This window comes from Penicillium robsamsonii (genome assembly GCF_028829455.1).
Source record: "Penicillium robsamsonii strain IBT 29466 chromosome Unknown utg000005l_segment0_segment0, whole genome shotgun sequence".
Lineage (NCBI taxonomy): Eukaryota > Fungi > Ascomycota > Eurotiomycetes > Eurotiales > Aspergillaceae > Penicillium > Penicillium robsamsonii.
Genome location: NW_026643223.1, coordinates 645,755 through 665,627, shown reverse-complemented (window position 1 = coordinate 665,627; position 19,873 = coordinate 645,755). Strand labels below are relative to the sequence as shown.

At 47.8% G+C, this 19,873-nt stretch overlaps 8 protein-coding genes across 8 annotated transcripts; 5 read left to right on the top strand and 3 right to left on the bottom strand.

Annotated features, from left to right (window-relative positions):
• Positions 1 to 1,407: 1,407 nt before the first annotated feature.
• Positions 1,408 to 2,847, top strand: N7447_008287 (putative CUE domain protein; the record flags this gene model as incomplete). The annotated part of the gene is made up of 1 exon (XM_057232549.1): positions 1,408 to 2,847. The coding sequence occupies one exon, from the start codon at positions 1,408 to 1,410 to the stop codon at positions 2,845 to 2,847; it is 1,440 nt and encodes a 479-aa protein (XP_057082091.1).
• Positions 2,848 to 3,409: 562 nt separating this feature from the next.
• On the top strand, positions 3,410 to 5,451 carry N7447_008286 (GMC family oxidoreductase; the record flags this gene model as incomplete). Its single annotated transcript, XM_057232548.1, has 6 exons — positions 3,410 to 3,450; positions 3,500 to 3,619; positions 3,669 to 3,885; positions 3,953 to 4,489; positions 4,552 to 5,155; positions 5,219 to 5,451. 6 exons carry the CDS (start codon positions 3,410 to 3,412, stop codon positions 5,449 to 5,451), a joined length of 1,752 nt encoding a protein of 583 aa, XP_057082090.1.
• A 289-nt stretch (positions 5,452 to 5,740) lies between these two features.
• On the bottom strand, positions 5,741 to 7,583 carry N7447_008285 (uncharacterized protein; the record flags this gene model as incomplete). Its single annotated transcript, XM_057232547.1, has 3 exons — positions 5,741 to 6,725; positions 6,785 to 7,215; positions 7,269 to 7,583. 3 exons carry the CDS (start codon positions 7,581 to 7,583, stop codon positions 5,741 to 5,743), a joined length of 1,731 nt encoding a protein of 576 aa, XP_057082089.1.
• Positions 7,584 to 8,134: 551 nt separating this feature from the next.
• N7447_008284 (putative ubiquitin-conjugating enzyme) lies at positions 8,135 to 9,285 on the bottom strand (the record flags this gene model as incomplete). Its single annotated transcript, XM_057232546.1, has 4 exons — positions 8,135 to 8,215; positions 8,265 to 9,022; positions 9,078 to 9,172; positions 9,224 to 9,285. 4 exons carry the CDS (start codon positions 9,283 to 9,285, stop codon positions 8,135 to 8,137), a joined length of 996 nt encoding a protein of 331 aa, XP_057082088.1.
• A 2,182-nt stretch (positions 9,286 to 11,467) lies between these two features.
• On the top strand, positions 11,468 to 12,941 carry N7447_008283 (oleate delta-12 desaturase odeA; the record flags this gene model as incomplete). Its single annotated transcript, XM_057232545.1, has 2 exons — positions 11,468 to 12,461; positions 12,526 to 12,941. 2 exons carry the CDS (start codon positions 11,468 to 11,470, stop codon positions 12,939 to 12,941), a joined length of 1,410 nt encoding a protein of 469 aa, XP_057082087.1.
• A 1,066-nt stretch (positions 12,942 to 14,007) lies between these two features.
• N7447_008282 (putative DNA repair protein (Rad57)) lies at positions 14,008 to 15,653 on the bottom strand (the record flags this gene model as incomplete). Its single annotated transcript, XM_057232544.1, has 2 exons — positions 14,008 to 15,232; positions 15,256 to 15,653. The coding sequence occupies 2 exons, from the start codon at positions 15,651 to 15,653 to the stop codon at positions 14,008 to 14,010; spliced, it is 1,623 nt and encodes a 540-aa protein (XP_057082086.1).
• Positions 15,654 to 16,746: 1,093 nt separating this feature from the next.
• On the top strand, positions 16,747 to 17,707 carry N7447_008281 (uncharacterized protein; the record flags this gene model as incomplete). The annotated part of the gene is made up of 4 exons (XM_057232543.1): positions 16,747 to 16,897; positions 16,947 to 17,254; positions 17,320 to 17,445; positions 17,495 to 17,707. 4 exons carry the CDS (start codon positions 16,747 to 16,749, stop codon positions 17,705 to 17,707), a joined length of 798 nt encoding a protein of 265 aa, XP_057082085.1.
• A 465-nt stretch (positions 17,708 to 18,172) lies between these two features.
• Positions 18,173 to 18,433, top strand: N7447_008280 (uncharacterized protein; the record flags this gene model as incomplete). Its single annotated transcript, XM_057232542.1, has 2 exons — positions 18,173 to 18,176; positions 18,225 to 18,433. 2 exons carry the CDS (start codon positions 18,173 to 18,175, stop codon positions 18,431 to 18,433), a joined length of 213 nt encoding a protein of 70 aa, XP_057082084.1.
• Positions 18,434 to 19,873: the final 1,440 nt, after the last annotated feature.

Below are 19,873 nucleotides of genomic sequence, written 5' to 3'. Positions count from 1 at the left end.
GCTGAAACTGACACAATTTGACTAGTGTTCATCCCGGGGGGGATATCTATACGTATAGTTCCTTCTCATTATATCGCAAGAAGAGCCGTACTTGCCTTCGTATGATCTCCTCCCGAGGATTAAGTGAAAAACCCCTCCCCCCAAGTTTCATTCTCTCCAAGCCTTGCCGCAATTTATCGATACTGGTAGCTTGACGCTGCTCTTACACGCGCACGAAATAGCAAGGCTCACAGTGATGGCGCCGCCACTAGCGTACCCAGCCGTGGATTCGGTAAAGATGACAAGTGACCTAGAAAAGTGGGTGGCTAAGGCGGCCGGGACCGTATTATCGCTGAGAAAGTGAATATCACGAGAATCTAGTGCACTGGTAGCAGACTCTTGGGTTAATTCAATTAAGCAAAACCTCATAAATTCAAGATAGGGGAAATTGAACCATGTATCACAGTCGAGACAGATAAATCAATATTAATCGTTAAGCCGGCTTTTAAAAGCCATTATCCTGCGGCTCGAACTGAACAGGGCGTATTATAGAAACAAGTATGTCCCAACTTCAAAAATCCGTATGAAAACAAGACTTCGGTCAGGTGCATTTGCCATTTCAAATGCAACGAAAATAGACCGATCTGACCCCAATTGGATTGATAAAACCGTATAGAGATGGAAGTCAGGTCACCATTAACGCGGGGGATAACAACGTGAGGAAAAGCAATAGCGGTTGAAATTGTGACCGAACCTTTCAATGAACCAGGCGTTGAAAGAAGAGCGTGAAAAGTGCTCGAGGAACAACAGGACTGAAAAGATTAGCTAATGGACAACCCTTTCTCCACCTAAAGCGCAGGTACGTGAATAAGGAAGCGCTAAGTATCCAAGATGTGGGTTCTCTTAGACTCTTGCAGGCTGGAAAGACCGAGTCGTCTGAGTGAAGCGAGTGGTCTAGGAAGACTAAGAAACGGTTTGGAATATCCTTTTTGGGTTTCTTTTTGTGAGTCCTTTCCGCCCTTCTTAAAGCTGTAACTAGAAGAATGACTGGAAATACATAGTCCCAAACGACTTTTCAATATATAACGTGCAATTAGACTACCTACCCGGTATTAGTGCTGGGGTTGAAAATGAAGGTAGGTTTCATTTCTTAGTCAAATAGCGAGTCACATCAAATTCAAAGTTATGATTAGAGCCTGGGTGCTATATAGAATATCCCAAGCCATTGAGAAGACAGCCCTGTGGAGACGTAATAGTCTCATTCCGGGTGTGCATCTATGACATCGTGATCCGATTGGTCACTTCGACAGCAATCATGTGCCGATAAGCATTTTATGATCCATGAGGCTTATCAATCACTTTAGGCATTCATCCATCCCGAGGCGCATTCATCACTTTTCAGAGCCTCGAAAGAATGGGACTTGAAATATGGATGGCTTCATATCGAGGAAACGTCCACGGCTCTTGAATCCGAATGAGGAGCCTAAGCACGAGTCACCGGATCCCCGCGAAGACACCACTGATACCAAGCTAGCAATACTGCTATCTCTCTTCCCGGCCATCAAACAGGACGAGCTATTGGATATACTTGTATCCTGTGAAGGGTCTGTGGAGAATGTTGCCGACCTCCTCTCCGTAAAAGACTTCACAGCAGGCACAACCGTGAGCAAAAAACGAGCTGTTGCCTCATCATTCGGCGTACAGACATCTCTCTCATCACACGTTTTTACAACAGCTGAAGATGGGAGCATGAAACCCATGCATGAAAATGCGCGAAAGAGAATCCTTCCGCCTCCAAAGAAGGGCAAAACTCTACATCTTTACTCGCCTGAGGACATTACCACCTACACACCTTGTACTATCATTCACAACTTCTTACCGGCTAAAGAAGCAGATACACTTCTGCTTGAATTACTTGATGAATCTAAACACTTTTCTCGGTATGACTTTCAACTCTTCAACCGGACTGTCCAGAGTCCCCACACACATGCCGTGTATGTCTCTACACCCGAAGAACACCGGCAACAGACCTCGGAATATACCTACGGTGGCACATATCGGTCAAATGTGCGCCAGGCAACACCACAGCTACGAGCAGTGTCATCCCAAGTACAGAGAATTATCAACAACGAGATCAACAAACGAATCCGAGACGTTTATCCTGACGGAAAGAAGTTACAGTACCAGTCCCCAAAAGAGTGGCGGCCTAACGCAGCATTTGTCAACTGCTATGACGGGCCGAGTGAAAGCGTGGGATATCACTCCGACGAACTCACCTATCTCGGTCCTCACCCGGTGATAGGAAGCCTGAGCTTGGGCGTGGCACGCGAATTCCGAGTCCGTCAGATAGTACCTCAGGAAGACGACGAGACTGCTGAAGATGATCACAAAGCCGATAAAACTGGTCCAGTTACAAATTTTGCCCGGAACCAGACTACATCGGCTGCACGCGTTGACGCCCAAGGCCAAATCTCAATCCATCTTCCACACAATTCTCTCCTTATTATGCATGCAGAGATGCAAGAGGAGTGGAAACACTCTATCGCTCCAGCTCGAACCATTTCCCCACATCCGATCTCCGGGAACAGACGTATCAATATCACATATCGTTGGTATCGTGATACTTTACATCCACGCTACACGCCACGTTGCAAGTGTGGCGAACACACAATTCTCCGGTGTGCACAACGCAAGCATGAGACGCGAGGGAGATACATGTGGATGTGCTATGCTGGATTTGCACCAGGAAAGGAAGGGTGTTCTTTCTTCCAGTGGGCCGAGTTTGACGATGATGGGGATCCGATGTGGGGAAAGAAAGTTATCCGGGACGAGGCCCCTACTTTGACGAATTTCTCGGCATCTCAGTAATAGACCATCAAAGTCAGTTTTATAGGTGCATATGCAGAGATGCGGAACCATCCCGTTTTTGACCTCGGGTATACAAACGAAATACACGAAGATAAACGCATGTGCCAAATATGGTCTAGAGACTGTGCGCTTTAAATCAGGTTGATCAATTGAAGTATAAAATTACTTCGGTGATACAAGCTGTGAGTCCTAAAGTCCAATGAAATCCAAGTCAGTGATCGACTGCGATACTATGGCCTCAAGCGGAAGGTGAATTCCGTATTCCGCAAACTCCACACTTTAGGTGGTTCCTCGGCCGTCTTGGCATCTATTCGGGCATTACACTAGCACTTCACCGGACCATGCCTCTAATGCATGCGAATGGGCCTATCTCCGATTGTGTACAGAAACAGGTAAGATTACCCTAAGCTACCCCAAAACATGAAGATATGCGGAATCACCTCCGCTCCACTCCGCTATTTCAAAAGTACGGTGTAACAAGCTGGCGAGCTCGAATTTCATGCTTTTGGCTGTTGTTCTTTCATTTGCCATCTTTATACAGTCGAGATCTGGAATCTACACCATGGCTTCTGTTGAGGATACCTATGACTATATTGTCTGCGGGTAAGATACCTATCAAGAGAAGCTTAGAATCTTGTTAACAATGAGGTAGAGGAGGAACCTCTGGCTGTGTGGTTGCCGGTCGTCTAGCTGAAAACCCTGAAGTCAGAGTCTTGCTGCTGGAGGCTGGACAGCATAATAAGGACCTGGAGAATGTTCATATGACCGGCGGGTGAGCTACAGAAGCCTAGTTGGTGCATCCATTGTTACTGACAGATCAGGTGGTCAAACAACTTCGATGCCGAGACCGACTGGAACTTCATCACTCCTCCAATGACAGGAGTTGACAACCGTCAAGTGAAGCTGAGTCGTGGCCGATTCCTTGGGGGATCCAGCGGGTGCAATGGCACGCTTTGCATCCGTGGCAATAAGCAGGATTATGATGACTGGGGGCTAGATGGATGGAGCGGAGAAGAGTTCTTTAAGTATATGAGAAAGGTAGGCGGCATGGTTCCACGCCAGTATTGATGACAATGCCTAAGTAGGTACTAACAAACATGAGTAGTCGGAGACCTTCCACCCGAAGGCATGGTTTCAGGCAGACAAAGAGAGTCACGGATACTCTGGGCCTCTTCACACAGAGCCGCACGATCTAGCGCCAATCTCCCAGCTCCTGCTCCACTCTTATGCCTCGCAAGGCATGCCCTTGCACCATGATATGTTCAGCACTGGCGATGTTGCGCAAGGATGTGGCCATGTACCCCGAACAGTGTACCAGGGCACGCGGACAACAGGCGCTGATTTCGTGACTAACAAGAACCACCGTGGGAACATCACCATCAAGACCGATACTACTGTCGACAAAATCATCTTCAGCAAGCAGGCAAAAGAGACCCGCGCTTCCGGCGTAGTCACGCAAACCTCAGATGGCAGGTCCAGCGTCTACTATGCCCGAAAGGAAATCATCATCTCTGCAGGCGCCTACTGCAGTCCCGCAATCCTCCTTCGATCCGGCATCGGCCCAAAGGCAGAGTTAAAACAGCACAATATTCCTTCATTGGTCGATCTCCCAGGCGTGGGAAAGAACCTCATGGACCACCTTGTCAGTAATCTCTACACAGCTATTAATACCAGCATGAATCATTCTAACTCTCCACCCTCTAGATCGTATTCATGTTCTATGAAACCGAAGAACAAGGCCTAACAAACGACCACCACGTCTACCACAACGACAACTTCGACCGAACCTACGCACAATGGAAAGAGCAAAGAACCGGCTTCCTATCCAGTTTCCCCTTTGGTAGCTTTGCTTTCGCGCGTCTCGACGACCGACTAAAAGATGAGCCTCTTTGGAAAAACGCTGCCCGCAAACCAGGCCGTGACCCCATGGGCCTCACACCACAACAGCCAAACATCGAGTTTTTCAGCACGGAGTGCTACGGTGGTCCCAAGCAATACGACCAACTCCCGACTAATAACCAGCACGCGTTTTCCATGATTGCAGAGCTGTTTGCACCGAAGTCTCGTGGGTCGGTGGTGCTCGAATCGGCGGATCCGTCGGTGAACCCGGTTGTCGATTGTAATTATCTGGCTGATCCACTTGATCTGTTGGTCCTTAGTGAGGCTTGTCGGTTTGGGAATGAGGTTGTTATGCAGGGTGCTGGGACTAAGGATATTGTTAAGGGTTCTTGGCCGCCGAATTTGAATCATCATACTTATAAATCGAGGGAGGAGTGGGTTCCGTATGTGAAGCAGCACGCGACTACTTGTGAGTTGGCGGAGTATTGGAATTGCGTGTGGCCCTGTTTGTTTACTGACTTTTTGTTCACAGGCTACCATGCGGCGGGGACTTGTGCCATGGGGAAAAAGGATGATCCCATGGCTGTTCTCAATGAGAAATTGCAAGTCAGGGGTGTTTCGGGGCTTAGAGTTGCTGATTGCAGTGTCATGCCTACGTTACATGGAGGACATACCCAGATGCCGGCTTATGGCATCGGAGAGAAATGTGCAGATTTAATCAAAGAGACATGGCGGATGGCGGGTAATGTCTATCCTCGCATCTGATACTTTATGCTGTCGAGTTTTGCCAGCGTTGAGAAAGAATTGTGACGTTTTTTGTGGTTATGTGTCCTACGCTATACTCAGCTCTAGCACTGGATTGGAACACGAGGAGTTTCACTTCATTAATTGAATAAAGAGTTGGTTCCAATTGGAAGCTATACTTAAAGGGTAAGAGAGCCTTCCTATAGAGGTACAAATATCAGGCATAACCCAAGTCTGTCACGAGCAAATCAACCACAAGGTCCCTAAGAATAGTGCGATGATTCCAAAAGAGCAATTCAAGCAGTCGATCTCAACTGAGTTCGCTTGCAGATCCCAAGCTGATACTGATAGCGTCGTCATCCAGTTCATACGACATTAACGCTGAGACACTGCGATGATCGCCAGAAGGACGGGACGGCACACCTGGAGTGCGCGAGATGGTGCAATGAGTTTCCAAACAAATAGTATGCGGTTTCGGTAGCAAAGAGTGCTGATGTTCGAGGCGGGCGCTTAGAACATGCTGCGCAACCGGCTCAGACGAATATGCCTTTAGAACACTGTTGATCTGCCTGATCAAGTCTTCTAGCACGGGATGTTCAGTCAAGTGAGCTTCCTGGTAAAACCCGATCGGCACATCCATTTTAACTTTGAAGGTCCAGGTCTCCCCTGGCCGTAGCCGTGCCAGATGGCAGTCTTCCATTGCCGACTGAAACTGGCATCCGTGGCCCTGCTCAACAAACAGTTTTAAGTCTGACAGGGCCCCAGGGCTGAGACCAGTACGAAGCTGCCGAATGATTTTAGAGACCTTTCGCATAAAATGAACTTCGCCGGATCGTGGATCATCGCCATCAGCATCATAGAAAATGTGCCAGCCAAGTGGATGGTTTGCTGTGTCAAGAGGAAAGCGAAGCTGAGGAGAGATTGTATGGATACCAATAGCCGTGTCCACGCCAGATATAAACAGATTTTCTGGGGGACACGAGGAAATGAATATCAGATGACAAAACGCAGCTCTAGGAGAGGGATAAAAGAGTCGAGATGCCTGTCGGATAGAGTTACCTGCGTCGGGGAATTTGCTCGTTTTCTTCTTCAGATGGAGGAGAGACAAGGCATTCAGAGCAGTTCTCAACGCCTCGAATGAGTGGAACCCCAACGGAAGCAATAGCTCGAACCCGTTTCTAAAACTTCCGTCAACACATGCTACAGCTATTCTGTCACTGTTGAGGGCCAAATTTGAAGCAAGCACAGAAGATGCCAGGACCATTGGCGTCAAAAGGCTAACAGAAGATTGCTGCCTATTTTATGGTCAGCACAAGTGTTTTCTTTGACGAGTAAGCCAGTGGGGTTGACTCACAAGTTATCAAAAAGTATAATAATGTCAAGGGGTGCAAGGCTCGAGGTTTCAGGCAGGGAAATTGACTCAACATCAGCAGATACATTCACTGACGCCCATACAGACATCGAATCTGTGCTCATGCACGGCCACCCTGTGTAGGATCTCATAGTGGCAAACGCGACAGGAAACTCCAACGGACAAAGTAATCCGGATGACCCTGGGCGCAGCATGTTTGACAAAGACCGAGTACTATCGACTCTGGATTTGTGTTTCGAGATGGGATATGCTGGTGGTTCCATTGCCCCAGAATCCGAGACTGACTTCGACGAGAGGCATGGCTCTATAGAACCATAAGACCCAGAGCTCCAGCGAACAAGCAGTTGTGGTGCCCATTGATATCCACTCTGGGTCATGAGTCCTCTTCGAGGACCAACAAGGTAGCGCGAGGTCTGTAACAGATAGTCAGTAGGAACAATACCATTGACACCAATGTAGGGATTACCTGGTCGATAAAGGGGTCTTGATTCGCATCAAGAGCAGTCTTGCGAATACCTCGGGAAGTTGCAGCATGATCCTGTCGAGTTTTTACCACATTGATATTGTAAAGACTATCACTGAGAGATGGGGTTCTGGTTGATGCTGCAAGCTCGCTTGGATCGCATTCCACACTGGCAGAAAGGGACGAGCCGCGAGAAGGGATCTGTGGATATGACAGGCTCGAAAGAGAGCTAGATGTCGAGTTGGCTCTATGTATGGATGTGAGGCATTGGGTGCGGCGTTTGAGCACAGTGATCGGCGTAGTTTGTGTGTCCTCCATGGTGTCGCGGTATCTAAATATGTTCTCTGTTCCTGACAGAGGGCTCAAAGTCAATCCGAATATCTGAAGCCTCTGTGGCACAAATTAAATCCGAGTGAGGTCTGACGGGACAGGCCTCTGAGTCCGACGGGATCTCCCTGTGTCTCTGTTGCTTCCAAAGACTGAAGCAAGACAGGCACGACAGGCACGATTCTTTGAGGGAATGAACGCTCCAGTAATTAGAACACGCAAGAGCGCTGACAACAACGAAGATGAGAACAACGATAGGAACAAGGACCAATGCAATAATTAAAGCTGAGCTTTTGATGTCATATAATAGCTTATAGGTCATTTTGCTTTGAATATATTGATGTGAGGAGGAGAAATTGGGAAGTAAAGAACATTGAGGGCATATGCTCCTGCCACTTCCCATTCCGACGACTAAGATGGCAACAACTATGTCATCTCCATGGCCCCCGGACAGCAGATCCATAGGCCGAGATTCAAGTCGATAAATATCTCCAAAAGAAAGGTAGAGTAGCATTTGGGTATCATAATCCATTGGATAGCACTTATATCCCGTTCCCTGCCATCGCAGCCATCTTCTCCCTGGCCGAGTTCATGGTTGTATCATCCAGTCGCGAAAATCGAATCTAAAAGGTGGTTAGTATAAGTCGAGAGTAAGTATGAAGGGTCATATACCATTTCATCCAAACCCCCACGGTTAGCACCTCCATATAGCATCGGCTCAGAATGAGAGTTTTCAATCTCATCTTTCACCCGCCTGGCCCAGATTCCATCCCAGTGCCAATCCCCCGGAAGCCGAGCCTGTGGGCTTCCTCGTTTCAGTTGTCCTCGAGGTCCGCCTCGGCGATGTGCCTGCCATGCATGCCATGCTCCAGGGTTCCCCGCGACCTCAACAGGCAGCGAATCCAGAACCAATTCATCATCGAACGTCGACCGAATATAATCCAATATCTCCGACACTGGGACGACATTCCTTCGTTCCGCAAACTGATCCATAGCAGGTGTCTGTGCCAAACGTGGCGCTTCTACATCGCCGTCTACACTAGCTGCTGATGTCACTGGAGGGTTTGACGCGTTCGATTCATCCCCATCTGTAATCGGGCCGGCAGAGCTTGAGTGTCCTGTCGACACAGCACTTGCACTAGCACCGCTGACATTCCGTGATGTGTTCCCCGATGCTAGTTCGCTCCGCATCGCCCTACCAAACCAATGAGGGAATCCATGGCGCAGACTGAATCCGCCGGGCGGTAATCGTTCATCATCCGTTGCGCTGACAGGATTGTCACTTGCCGAGCCAGTGCTAAAGGTATATGTAGTGAGAGGCACAATCAATGGGTGGAACAAGTCGGTCGCGAAGGTGACTAGAGGAGGAAGGTCGGGATAGGTGTCCGGGAAGCGGAGTTGGAATCGGAGGACGGCTGAAGCATAGGGACCTGCAGACGGGAGTTAGTCGACGCGTAGTGTAGTAAATAAGACATTTCAATTCACCTGAGCGAACAAAAATCACTCCATTCCAGAGGGTCGGGTCTCCGGGCGCGAGGCTCACATAAACCCCTGGTGGTGCTGCACGTCTCAAGCTCGCGCTGCGGTGGAGTCAGTATACAGAGGGGTCTGTGTGGAGTAAAGAGGCTCACAATTCCAGGTGGAGCTGCTGCTTTCGAAGTGAAGGTATGCAGGGCAACTTGGAGGTCGACATGTCTACTTTAGCAGAGGAAAGTTGGGAAGATCCGGGGGTTGACGACAGCTTATCGATTGCTTATCGCCGATCGACATCGGATCTCAACCATTCAATGGCATAGTTCCAATTCTATACTTGAGTCAAGACTTTGAGGGTTCTTATCAAATTCAAGGATGCGCTATGTGTTTCTTTGGTGCTTAATATCCATGCCGCCAAGCTTACGGGAACACATACAGCCCTACCCGCAGACCTTCTGACAGCTCCTACCTCCCGAGGTCTAGGCATTGCACTGACTATAGGCAAAGAAGACTTTCTTGCTAAGAGGTCATTATCTTCGCAACATAAAACATCATCCCAGAGTTCATCTCAAGGCCATTCACCGAATAAGAAGAAAGCTAGCTCAATATTATAAGTCAAGTCCGTGAGGAAGGTTAGTGACGGTTCTAGCTGCCCCACGAACAGCGTCTATATCTAGATTAAAGAAAGTGAAGGGGTTTGTTTGCTAGCACCTCAAGGTCCTGTACGGAGTACGGAGTATACAACATACATAGACCTCGGGAATATATTCGAGTGGCTTCGGCTGGGGCTCCCGCTGCCCTTGGTCCGATGTAGACTAGTGTGCACTAATATGTATAAACCTCATCTCTTAGAACTCGATGTTTCGTCTTGATCGCTTCTAGCGCATGTCCTTTTATGCCTTTTATGCCAGTTGATCTCCAAGAAATAGTCAGTTTCTAATAATCCAATTTAGGGAATTTACTCCGTAGAAGCGAGATTCCGAGGTTAGAGATCTTATCTAAGGTGGCAAAGTGTGAGAGGCTCCAGGGGAACTAAAGAATTAAACATTTGAAAGTAAAAATTAACGTTGTGTTTTTTTCAAAAAGGGGGAGTGGGGCCCCAACAAAACCCCATGGGTCCCAACAAGCGGGTAGTGGCATTTTTATATTTTCTATATTTTCTATATGTATTTTATGTTTTGTTCTAATTTTTTAAGTTACCCCTGTGTTGTAAAATAGTTGATTGTATTTATAGATTGTTCCAAGTCAAGTTAATTTTCACGTCAAGTCAAGTGTGAATATGTACGCTGTAAACAAATAATGTTGGGGCGATTTGAGTGCCGCATGCCACCGAATTACGTCCGGAAAGCCAAGCTGAAAAAAAAAGTGGAATCACATGTCCCTTGCGCATACCAGTGCCGAGTCATCTCCAGCCCTAGCTTACATGCTGACTTACAGAAGAAGAAAGTATTTGCATCTGCCCGAGGGCAGATGCAAATCTCCAATTGCGTAAAGACAAAAAGCAAAATGAATTTGCCACACGATCTTGCATATTGGATTTGGTGGGACAATTCCAGACCAACCCACGGCTGTCTACTCCGTACTCCGTACTCCATATGGAATATACAGTACGAAAATGATCCGCCGAGGTAAGTTGATCACTTCGATCTATGTACCCACACGCTGGCCTTCACCGTATTCCCAGCATGTGAAAGTGGCATTGCAATCACAGCACCAGATAAGGTCTAGATCGCATCACATAGATAATCAGACCACTCGTACCAAAATTGTAAAATTGTTGGGGCGAAAGGAACTAGTCGATAAGACGGCTGTGAAGAACTCGGGTAGAGCGCATACAACATACAGCATACTCCGTACACATTGTAGAAGTATGAGATGGGCACATGAGATGGGCTATGACTATGTTGTATCGAGGAAAGATCAGCCCTATTCTGACTATTCCGGACAGTTCATGCGAGAATTTGATGGCGAAGGGGGTGGATCTGTAAATTTGCAAAACACTATACGGTTGGATTGGACTATAGGGATAGTGGCGGTATGAAAATTACCACCTCAGGGTCCCATGGTTGAATCCCCGGGGTTTTTTGTTATTTCAATTTTCCCCTTCAGTTTTTTTGGGTTTCATTTTGAGGGCTGTTTCCTTTCTCTTTCTTTCTTTTTGTTAATTGCCTGCTTTCTTGTTGGCTCTTCTTTAGAACGGGGACATCTCCAGGGCTTCAACCTTCCTTGTGCAACACAACCCCAAAAAAACTCAAAATATTGTGAGTACTAGATGACAGCTCGGAGAATCTCAAACTAATCTTATCACAGATTCTTGCGTCCTTCGTTTCAGTTCTATAGAAAGGGATATTTTAGTATACCCACCGTCACTTCGGAGTTGAACATCAACCTTGACACCCAACATGTCGTCTACCGCAATCCCCAAGCGCGTTGCGCTCAATCGCAATCCGGCTACAGAGTCCTCAACGGTCAGCTCTGTCTCGCCCTCGCCCTTTGACAGCCCTCGCCAGTCCCCCTCTTCTACCTCCCTTTCCTCGATGGGTTCGGAGCAGGAGGCCAGCAAGATGCTCGATACCTATGGCAACGAGTTCAAGATCCCAGATTATACGATCAAGCAGATCCGCGATGCCATCCCCGCTCACTGCTTCCACCGCTCCGCCGTCACCAGTTTGTACTATGTCTTCCGGGACCTGGCCATGCTGGGATCCGTCTTCTACCTCTTCCACAACTATGTCACCCCCGAGACCGTCCCCTTGCTGCCGGCCCGTGTGGCCCTCTGGACTTTGTACACCATCGTGCAGGGTCTCGTCGGCACCGGTTTGTGGGTTCTGGCCCACGAGTGCGGTCACCAGGCCTTCTCCCCCTCCAAGGTCCTGAACGACACCGTTGGCTGGATCTGCCACTCCCTTCTGCTCGTCCCTTACTTCTCTTGGAAGATCTCTCACGGCAAGCACCACAAGGCCACCGGAAATCTGGCCCGCGACATGGTCTTCGTTCCCAAGACCCGTGAGCAGTACGCCACCCGCGTCGGCAAGGCCCTACACGAACTCGGCGAGCTGTGTGAGGAGACCCCCATCCTGACCGCCGGCCACCTTTTGGCCCAGCAGCTCTTTGGCTGGCCTATGTATCTGCTCAACAACGTTACCGGTCACAACAACCACTCCAAGCAGCCCGAGGGCCGCGGTAAGGGCAAGCAGAACGGCTGGGGTGGCGGTGTTAACCACTTCAACCCCTCCAGCCCTCTGTACGAGGCCAAGGACGCTAAGCTCATTGTCCTGAGTGATATCGGTCTCCTCCTCACTGGCACCGCCCTGTACTACATCGGTGCCAACTTCGGCTGGTTGAATCTGCTGGTCTGGTACGGTCTCCCGTACCTGTGGGTGAACCACTGGCTCGGTAAGTTTTCAGACAAAAGAAAAACATCAGTTCGGTTCACTTTTGCTAACAATATCCATCGCAGTCGCCATTACCTTCCTTCAGCACACCGACCCCACCCTCCCTCACTACCAGCCCGAAGTGTGGAACTTCGCCCGTGGCGCTGCCGCCACCATCGACCGCGACTTCGGCTTCGTCGGCCGCCACATCTTCCACGGTATCATTGAGACCCACGTGCTGCACCACTACGTCAGCAACATCCCCTTCTACAACGCCGACGAGGCCAGCGATGCCATCAAGGGCGTCATGGGCAATCACTACCGCACTGAGGCTCACACCGGCTGGACTGGTTTCTTCAAGGCCATGTGGACCTCTGCCCGTGTCTGCCACTTTGTTGAGCCCACTGAGGGTGCCACTGGCGAGAGCCAAGGTGTTCTGTTCTTCCGCAACACCAACGGCATCGGTATTCCTCCTGCCAAGATGGCCGCCAAGGCTCAGTAGATCCTGACTCATTGGTGCTGATTCTGGTTTCGGTTCTGATCATGTTTTCTTTTTTTTTTTCCTCTCACATTATTCTGGTTCGATTTGAGCTTTGATGTCTTGTCTTGTTCACTTTGCGTGCATATCCATGGATGTATACACAAGGTCAACATGATTTTCTCGAGGAGATTGGGTGGCGATCATAGATGAAATCTGTTGTTTTTCTTGTTCTCGTCTTTGACGCTCAAGCTCTTTTCTCATGGCTGTTCATATCGTTGAATCCTTAGATCCATCATCTTGTTTCTTCGGTGAGGGGTTGAGATCATGTCGGCAGGAGGTAGTGGGGGGGAGAAGAAAGAAAAGAACCTGATGAAAATGGGGAAAGAGATGATTGTGATTTTAGAGAAATATGTTTTGTCATCGCTGTCCGTATATATGATTATGGTTAATTTGAAGCGTGTTCTTTTCGTCTATCTCTTCCTTAACTGCTTGCACGTGTACAATTCTAGACCAAATGATCAATAGGTGTAATCTTCAGCTCCCAACTCTGTTCTTCGAGATATTAGAGATGTCTCCAAGCATTTCCGAATCAAGTTGAGAAAAATGTAACATACACACGCAAGACATACCTGGTTTAAATATGTAGTAGCAGCATCAGCCAAGGCCACCAACTCCAAGTCTATAGCCCTAAATGGACCCATACTCAGCAGCTTTAAGTCCCACGAATTCATTTACTTGCCCTTCGTTCAACCTCTTCAATCGTTGTAGACCACACACCTCAAGTTGTAAACTTCCAATATTCACAAGATCAGCACTTCACACATAGACGGTGTCTATTAGTATTTAGAATATGTTGTACATTGTCTTTGCTCGGATGTCTGTTTATAATTTTCGGACATTTATATTATACAATAATGGTTATAGAAAAGATATCGCTGGTGGGTATATCAGTTCAGTTGCTGTTCTAGTCTGAGATGAACATGCCAACATAGTATGTCAAATTATTTAGATCACATTCGAGACTTTCCAAGATGTACTATATCTTTGGTAGGCAAGAATGAAAATTGGTTATATGACATTAGACGAATCAGTCACCATGACTCACACTTCTCAAGCCACCTTTCCAGATTTCAAACTCTACCTCACCACTTCTTCTACTTGGTTGGCCGTTCCTCGGTGTATCCTTGGGACCTGCCGTCCACGGCGAGAACACCAGTTTCATGGTCCTCCGTATGGTAGATTCAGGACCCGGAATGGGCTGGTGGTTCTGTGAGTCAGAGACTCTCTTCTTGAGAGAGGGGGCGGGCATTGCTATTGAATCCGGATCTCGATAGGTGTTGACATTTCCTCCGTTTTGGGACTGCGATGTTTCCTGTGTGGACGCCATATATGCATCATCGTCCACGGAAACACCTACAGCGTGGGATTCTTTCTTTTTCAATGCGATTCGACAGGCGATCTGCGTTGACCAGACGAATCCCAGGGCAGGGTTCTTCAGAGATCCGCTCTCTGGGTACGCGCCATCCCCCCAGCCAGAGTAGAAGCGCTCCTGGTGATCCACGTTCAACATGCTATTGCGTACTCGAGGGGCAATCAGGTACGAGCCGTCGAAGTTTTTATCGTTTGGTGCGTGGTAAGGTGATGAGGAGATAGCGGAGGAAGAGGGTGGCTGCTGGCTATTTCTAGTAGCTAACTGTTCAGTTCGGGATTTTGGGAGGGGGGAGATAGGGCCGGATCCACGATCTGTTGTTTGGCTTGGTATGGATGACCCTGACCGTGGTGTTGGCTCGCTGCTTTTTATTGGTTCGAAACGCTCGGAGACTTGGTTCGCGAGCACGATGGCGATGTCTTCCTTTACGGCGAGGTTGCGCAATAGATGGCCCAATTTTGCGAGCTGGGATGATCGTTTGGTGAGGGCTTGGATGCTGTTCGATGGTTGTTCAGCGCGGTAATTGGATGTTACTGAATCGATGATGACCAGGCCGATGTTATAACGTTCGATGGCGACGGGAAGATGGAAATTTAAGATGTGATCTTGTGTCTCCAAGTCCATGGCGTTGATGGACAGGATATTCTGCAGCGAGGGCGCTTGCTCGGCGGGGAGTGTTGAGAGGATAGGATGACATTCTAGGAGCTGTGAGAGTCGTGGCGTAGATAGTGGGTGTTCTGTCGATATATATATGGCACGTTGTTGTAGCCCCTGTGGTTTGGGTAGCTGGACGGCTAGACAGAGGCTTAGAAGGAACTGGGTCTTGCCGCTTCCACTGGACATTGATCCACATGTCAGATTGTGCCTGTCCGGCTCATAAGACCTGGATGAACTCCTGCGACATACCTCTCGCCTGTAATTTCTGTGACATATCCAGTCGGAATTCCACCTCCTAGGAGTGCATCCATACCAGGGTCAAGAGTGCTTATAGTGTTCCATTGTGACGTGCGCTTCGTCGATCCGATTGTCCTGCTCGCCACATCAGGGTTTATACTGGAGCTGGGCCCATCGCTGGTCCCTGTATCTGCCTGTGACTTTTCAAAGCCAACATCGGTGTGCAATGCCTCAACGATGCGGGAGGAGAGCCGGCGAACGTCTGCGGGAGGTACGCGGGCACGTTTCGCGATCTCAAGAGAGTCAAGAGTGATCAGGTCGACAGTGGTGACTTTAGCTCGTTCGAGGGGAGGAAGAATGTGTGCAAAGGTTTTCGTTACAAATCCAGGTAGGACTAATAGAAGATCCATAGGAAAAGCGCTGTCGATATAGGCGTTGATGTTGCGACTCTACGATTGTTCAAGGCCTGAGCCAATCACAGCGGGGAAAGATGATGTTCTTTAATTGGTCGGTCTCGAACCAACGACGTCCATGAGTGGATATTTTCACGTGACCTCATACAGGTGTAGGGCCAATTAAACACTGGTAAAAAGCCCCATATCCTATCTCCATCCTGGAGGAAGAGAAAAACAGGAAGCTTCTCTTTGATGAGCAGTTTCACCCTTGTGCAGGAGCAATGCTAATCTTCTCTGTATATTTTCAGTTGACCATATGCGCCGAAGGGTAAAAGGTACCCTGGAGATTTGATATAAATACTGTCTTCAGGTAGAATTATACCGCCCATTTGTATGTAGTAGACTGTCAGACTGGTCAACTTGGGCATGCTAGCCCTTATTTAGGGCTATTATCTGGCTCACAGTTTACTTTGAGTTGCATGTTTCTGGATATTTATTGACATTTGGAAAGCAAAAAATATACTCAGCATTTAAGAAATAGCACAGCCTCTTGTCTCTGCTGTTGAGATTGACGTCAGGCTTTTTGCTGGATCTGGATGGGGGTGGTGGACCTCAGGACGGATTCAAGGTCGTTCCATGGTGTTGTGAGGTACTATACTACCATGTTTTTGATCAAGTCATCGGTACTTCATTCTTGGATCAATGAGTATATAACAGGGATGTACATCTACATCTTTACAAACATCCAAGTCCGTCAACCGGAAATTTCTAGAAAAGGACGTGGTCCCCAAACTTAATGACTCGATGTATATATCTACTCAAGTCTACATCTTTCTTACTTTGCCCTTGAAATTATTCTCAAAAAGCACCTTCACATTGTTCTCAATAAACAACCTCAACTCGCCGCTTCCCCTTCTACAGTTATTTATTTCTCTTTCCCACTTTCATTTCTCATCTCTTCTTCGACCATCCGCAGCCTTCTCTTTCTTGCTTTCAACGACAGCCTTCTTGGCTTTCATTCCCTACGTCTACGCTATGTCCACTGCTTCCGGTCTCCAGCGTGTCATTCGCCGCTTTCTTTCTTGAACACCAGATTGATGCCCAAGACATGGCAAGGATCCTGGAGGCTCCTGAGAAGCCCGAGCCCCTCGCAGTGACCTCGTTGAGTCTGCCAGACATCCAGAAGATCCTTGGTCTCACCCAGGTTGTGGATGATGAGTTCGACTTTGTTACGCCTATCCCCGTCCTGCAAGATCTCAGTATGTTAGCCTGATGAATCGTACAAAGAAATCAGCTAACCTCAGCTAGAACTCTGGTTGGAAAAGTCGGACCGCGCTCATGGCACCAGCTACGCAAACGAAGCTAGCATACGCTATAAGCTCAACCTCCTTCTTGTCTGCCCTCACGATTTGGTATTGTCGTCTTCAAAAAAATCCCCGAGACCCTTGAACATTCAGATGGAACGTATATGGGCTTATAGCCCTGTGAAATGGAAGAGGAAGACATGGATGCTATCGGGGCGTCCCGATTGTGGCGTTTGGTATGGAGAGGAGGAAGACCTCGACTTGAACGTTATCATCATTGAGGCCAAGAGACCGAACAGTAGTAGCGAGGGGGTTCCGTAGACGCTGGCATATATGGGTAAGCACCTCACGATATCATCATCATAACGTACTCTTAGGCTGACCTGTCAAAAGGGTGCGTCCACAAGCAGCGCAAAGATCTTGGCAAGACAGACACCACCGTCTACGGTATCTCCACTGATGCCATGAATTTCACGTTCATGAAGCTCGACAATGAGTCTCGGGTAAGTGTATCTAAATCATGTCGGTGACTCTGATTCCAATGTTTACTAGTGGGCGTTAAAACTAGTCGCTGTCGTTGGAAATGGGTTCGAACAACTGCTTGGTCTGCTAGTCTACCTGATGAAAAAAGCGACCTCGTTGTCACCCGCCCCCTTCAAACGCACATCTCGTTGGACACAACAAGGATCAGGGGAGTCTGACCTGACCTTCGACCATGACCCTGAGAAGTATGATGAGATGGATGATGAGATGGATGTTGAATGATTTCGTCGTCGCATTCGTCCTTTGGCCTTCTTTCTTGCGTCCTTTTCCTCTTCTTCGCTGGACGTTCTTTCCTCGCCGTCTTGATGTCCTTCTTGTTCTCCTTTCCTGCTTTACTGCGTATTCCACTCCTTGCTCTTCTTGTTTTTGCCCGTGTCCCTTCGCTAGTATCACTTGATCAAAATACAAGTCCATTTTTCCAAACCATGACCTAATTAATAGATAGTGAGCCGTACATCCACACATTCTCTGCTTCTTTGATATCTAAACCCGTAGCCCAAAACCCGAAAGGAGTCGGGAGATGACAGGGTATTATACAGGTCAGGTTTGGCAAGCAGAATCAGGAGAGATGGAATGCGACTGCCATTCTCGCCGCTGCTAGTGCACTGCGCTCGGCTTGGTGATCATTCATTGCTGATCCCCAACACGGACTAGAAGCCATAGGATAACCAATTTATAACCCCGAAGATGAGTTAACAAAGGTTCGATCGAGATGATTTGTCCTTTATCATTCTTTCAGCTTCGACCCTTGTTGAAATCGGTCTGGATAATCATCAAAACCAGCAAAAGCAGTTGGTACGTCAGCACCGTCGAAGCGAGCGCAGTCATCTCAGCGAGGAGATATTCTCCGAGAGCAACCACCGCCGCAAGGAAGAGGAGATTGCTAAAGCTGTAGCTGAGGAGACTCCAGATATGAAAGCTCGGTATGGTGAGCTTCCCTTAATGTAGTCGGCCACTCGAACACGAGAATTGCGGACTCGGATCGATGACATAACTCTTGCCATGGAGGGACAGCTACACCCCTATCAAAAGTCATGGAATATAATATGGTTGCAGAGGGGAAAAGCCTCGATTTATCTTAGCGCGACCGTATCAAACTTAAGTCAATACTCCGTAGATGCAGAAAGGAGAATTGTATTCTACCGTTTGACTTCTAACCCTTTAACAGCCACTCACATGATGAAATATTCCTGCCGCCCGTCCCGACCAAGAAAATAGCCCAAACGCGAAGACGGGGCCAGAGCGCTGGCGTTATTAACCGCTTCGACAGGGGGTGTTTGGAGCTGAGGCGGATATTACAACTTCATAAACGGAGGGAGTATAGAGTATGGAGTAGCATGTTTCAGTTAAAATCAAGGGCGATATTTGCATAGATGTATGTCTACTATTCTACGAGATATATGCTCTGTGTGTGAGGTGCACACATTTGCATATGTTCATGTGGACGAGAGAGACTCCTTCTAAATACAGATAATTATCCTTACGATATATGAAGCTATGCAACTTGTGCGTATATTCCATTTCCATACTCCGTACTCCGTACATTAGGAAGGACAAACCCCGAGTCATTTATCACCGCCCTCTCAACGAACATGGAGTAACGGCCAAGAGTCCGCTGAGCGCTAGCGAAATTTGTGTAATATAGTGAAACCTTCTAGAATATCAAAGCGCTGAATCGTAACAATACCTATGATCTTCGGGGGCTGGGAGATTACTATTCTTACGGCTGAAATCATTCAAGGATCGAGGATTTGTATGTTGTATATAAAATTTCTTACAGTGTACAGAGTACGGGGTATTTCAAAGTCACTTTTTCTTCCAAGCTTACTCCATACTAGAACCTATCATAGTTATCATCTTGATAGTCCAGAGTAAATTATTACCTACTGTGGGTGGATATTCACATCGAGCCGTGAGGATCCACAGCCCCTACAACACATGGCCAGCGGGGACTAGGAAACAGTAAAACATAACAAAAAGTAAATACAGGAGCACATCATTATGCAGACGATCTTCGTCGCCACAAGGAATTATGCGGTGCCGAGTTGAAGTGTGCCAGGGTTACGTAGTAAAGTATATAACCTTGCATTATCACTTGAATATCATGTCCAATAAAGGTTGTTTGGCTACTCTGTATTTATGGGCAAGTGGATCGAGGGAGTTCTCGAGTCAGACCAATCGACTATCTAGAGCTGATGTAGCAGTTTCTCATGGCCCGACTTCCCCGGTACTAAATTCTAAAGGAGATCCGCAATTGAGTACTTTGTGCTTCGTATAATTACTTTGGAATATAACGCGAATTATACTCCGTACAAATTACAATAATGAGAAAAAGAATTGGGTTCAAGTCTACCAGTGCATATCGAAAGAGCCGTTAGATCCGGCCCG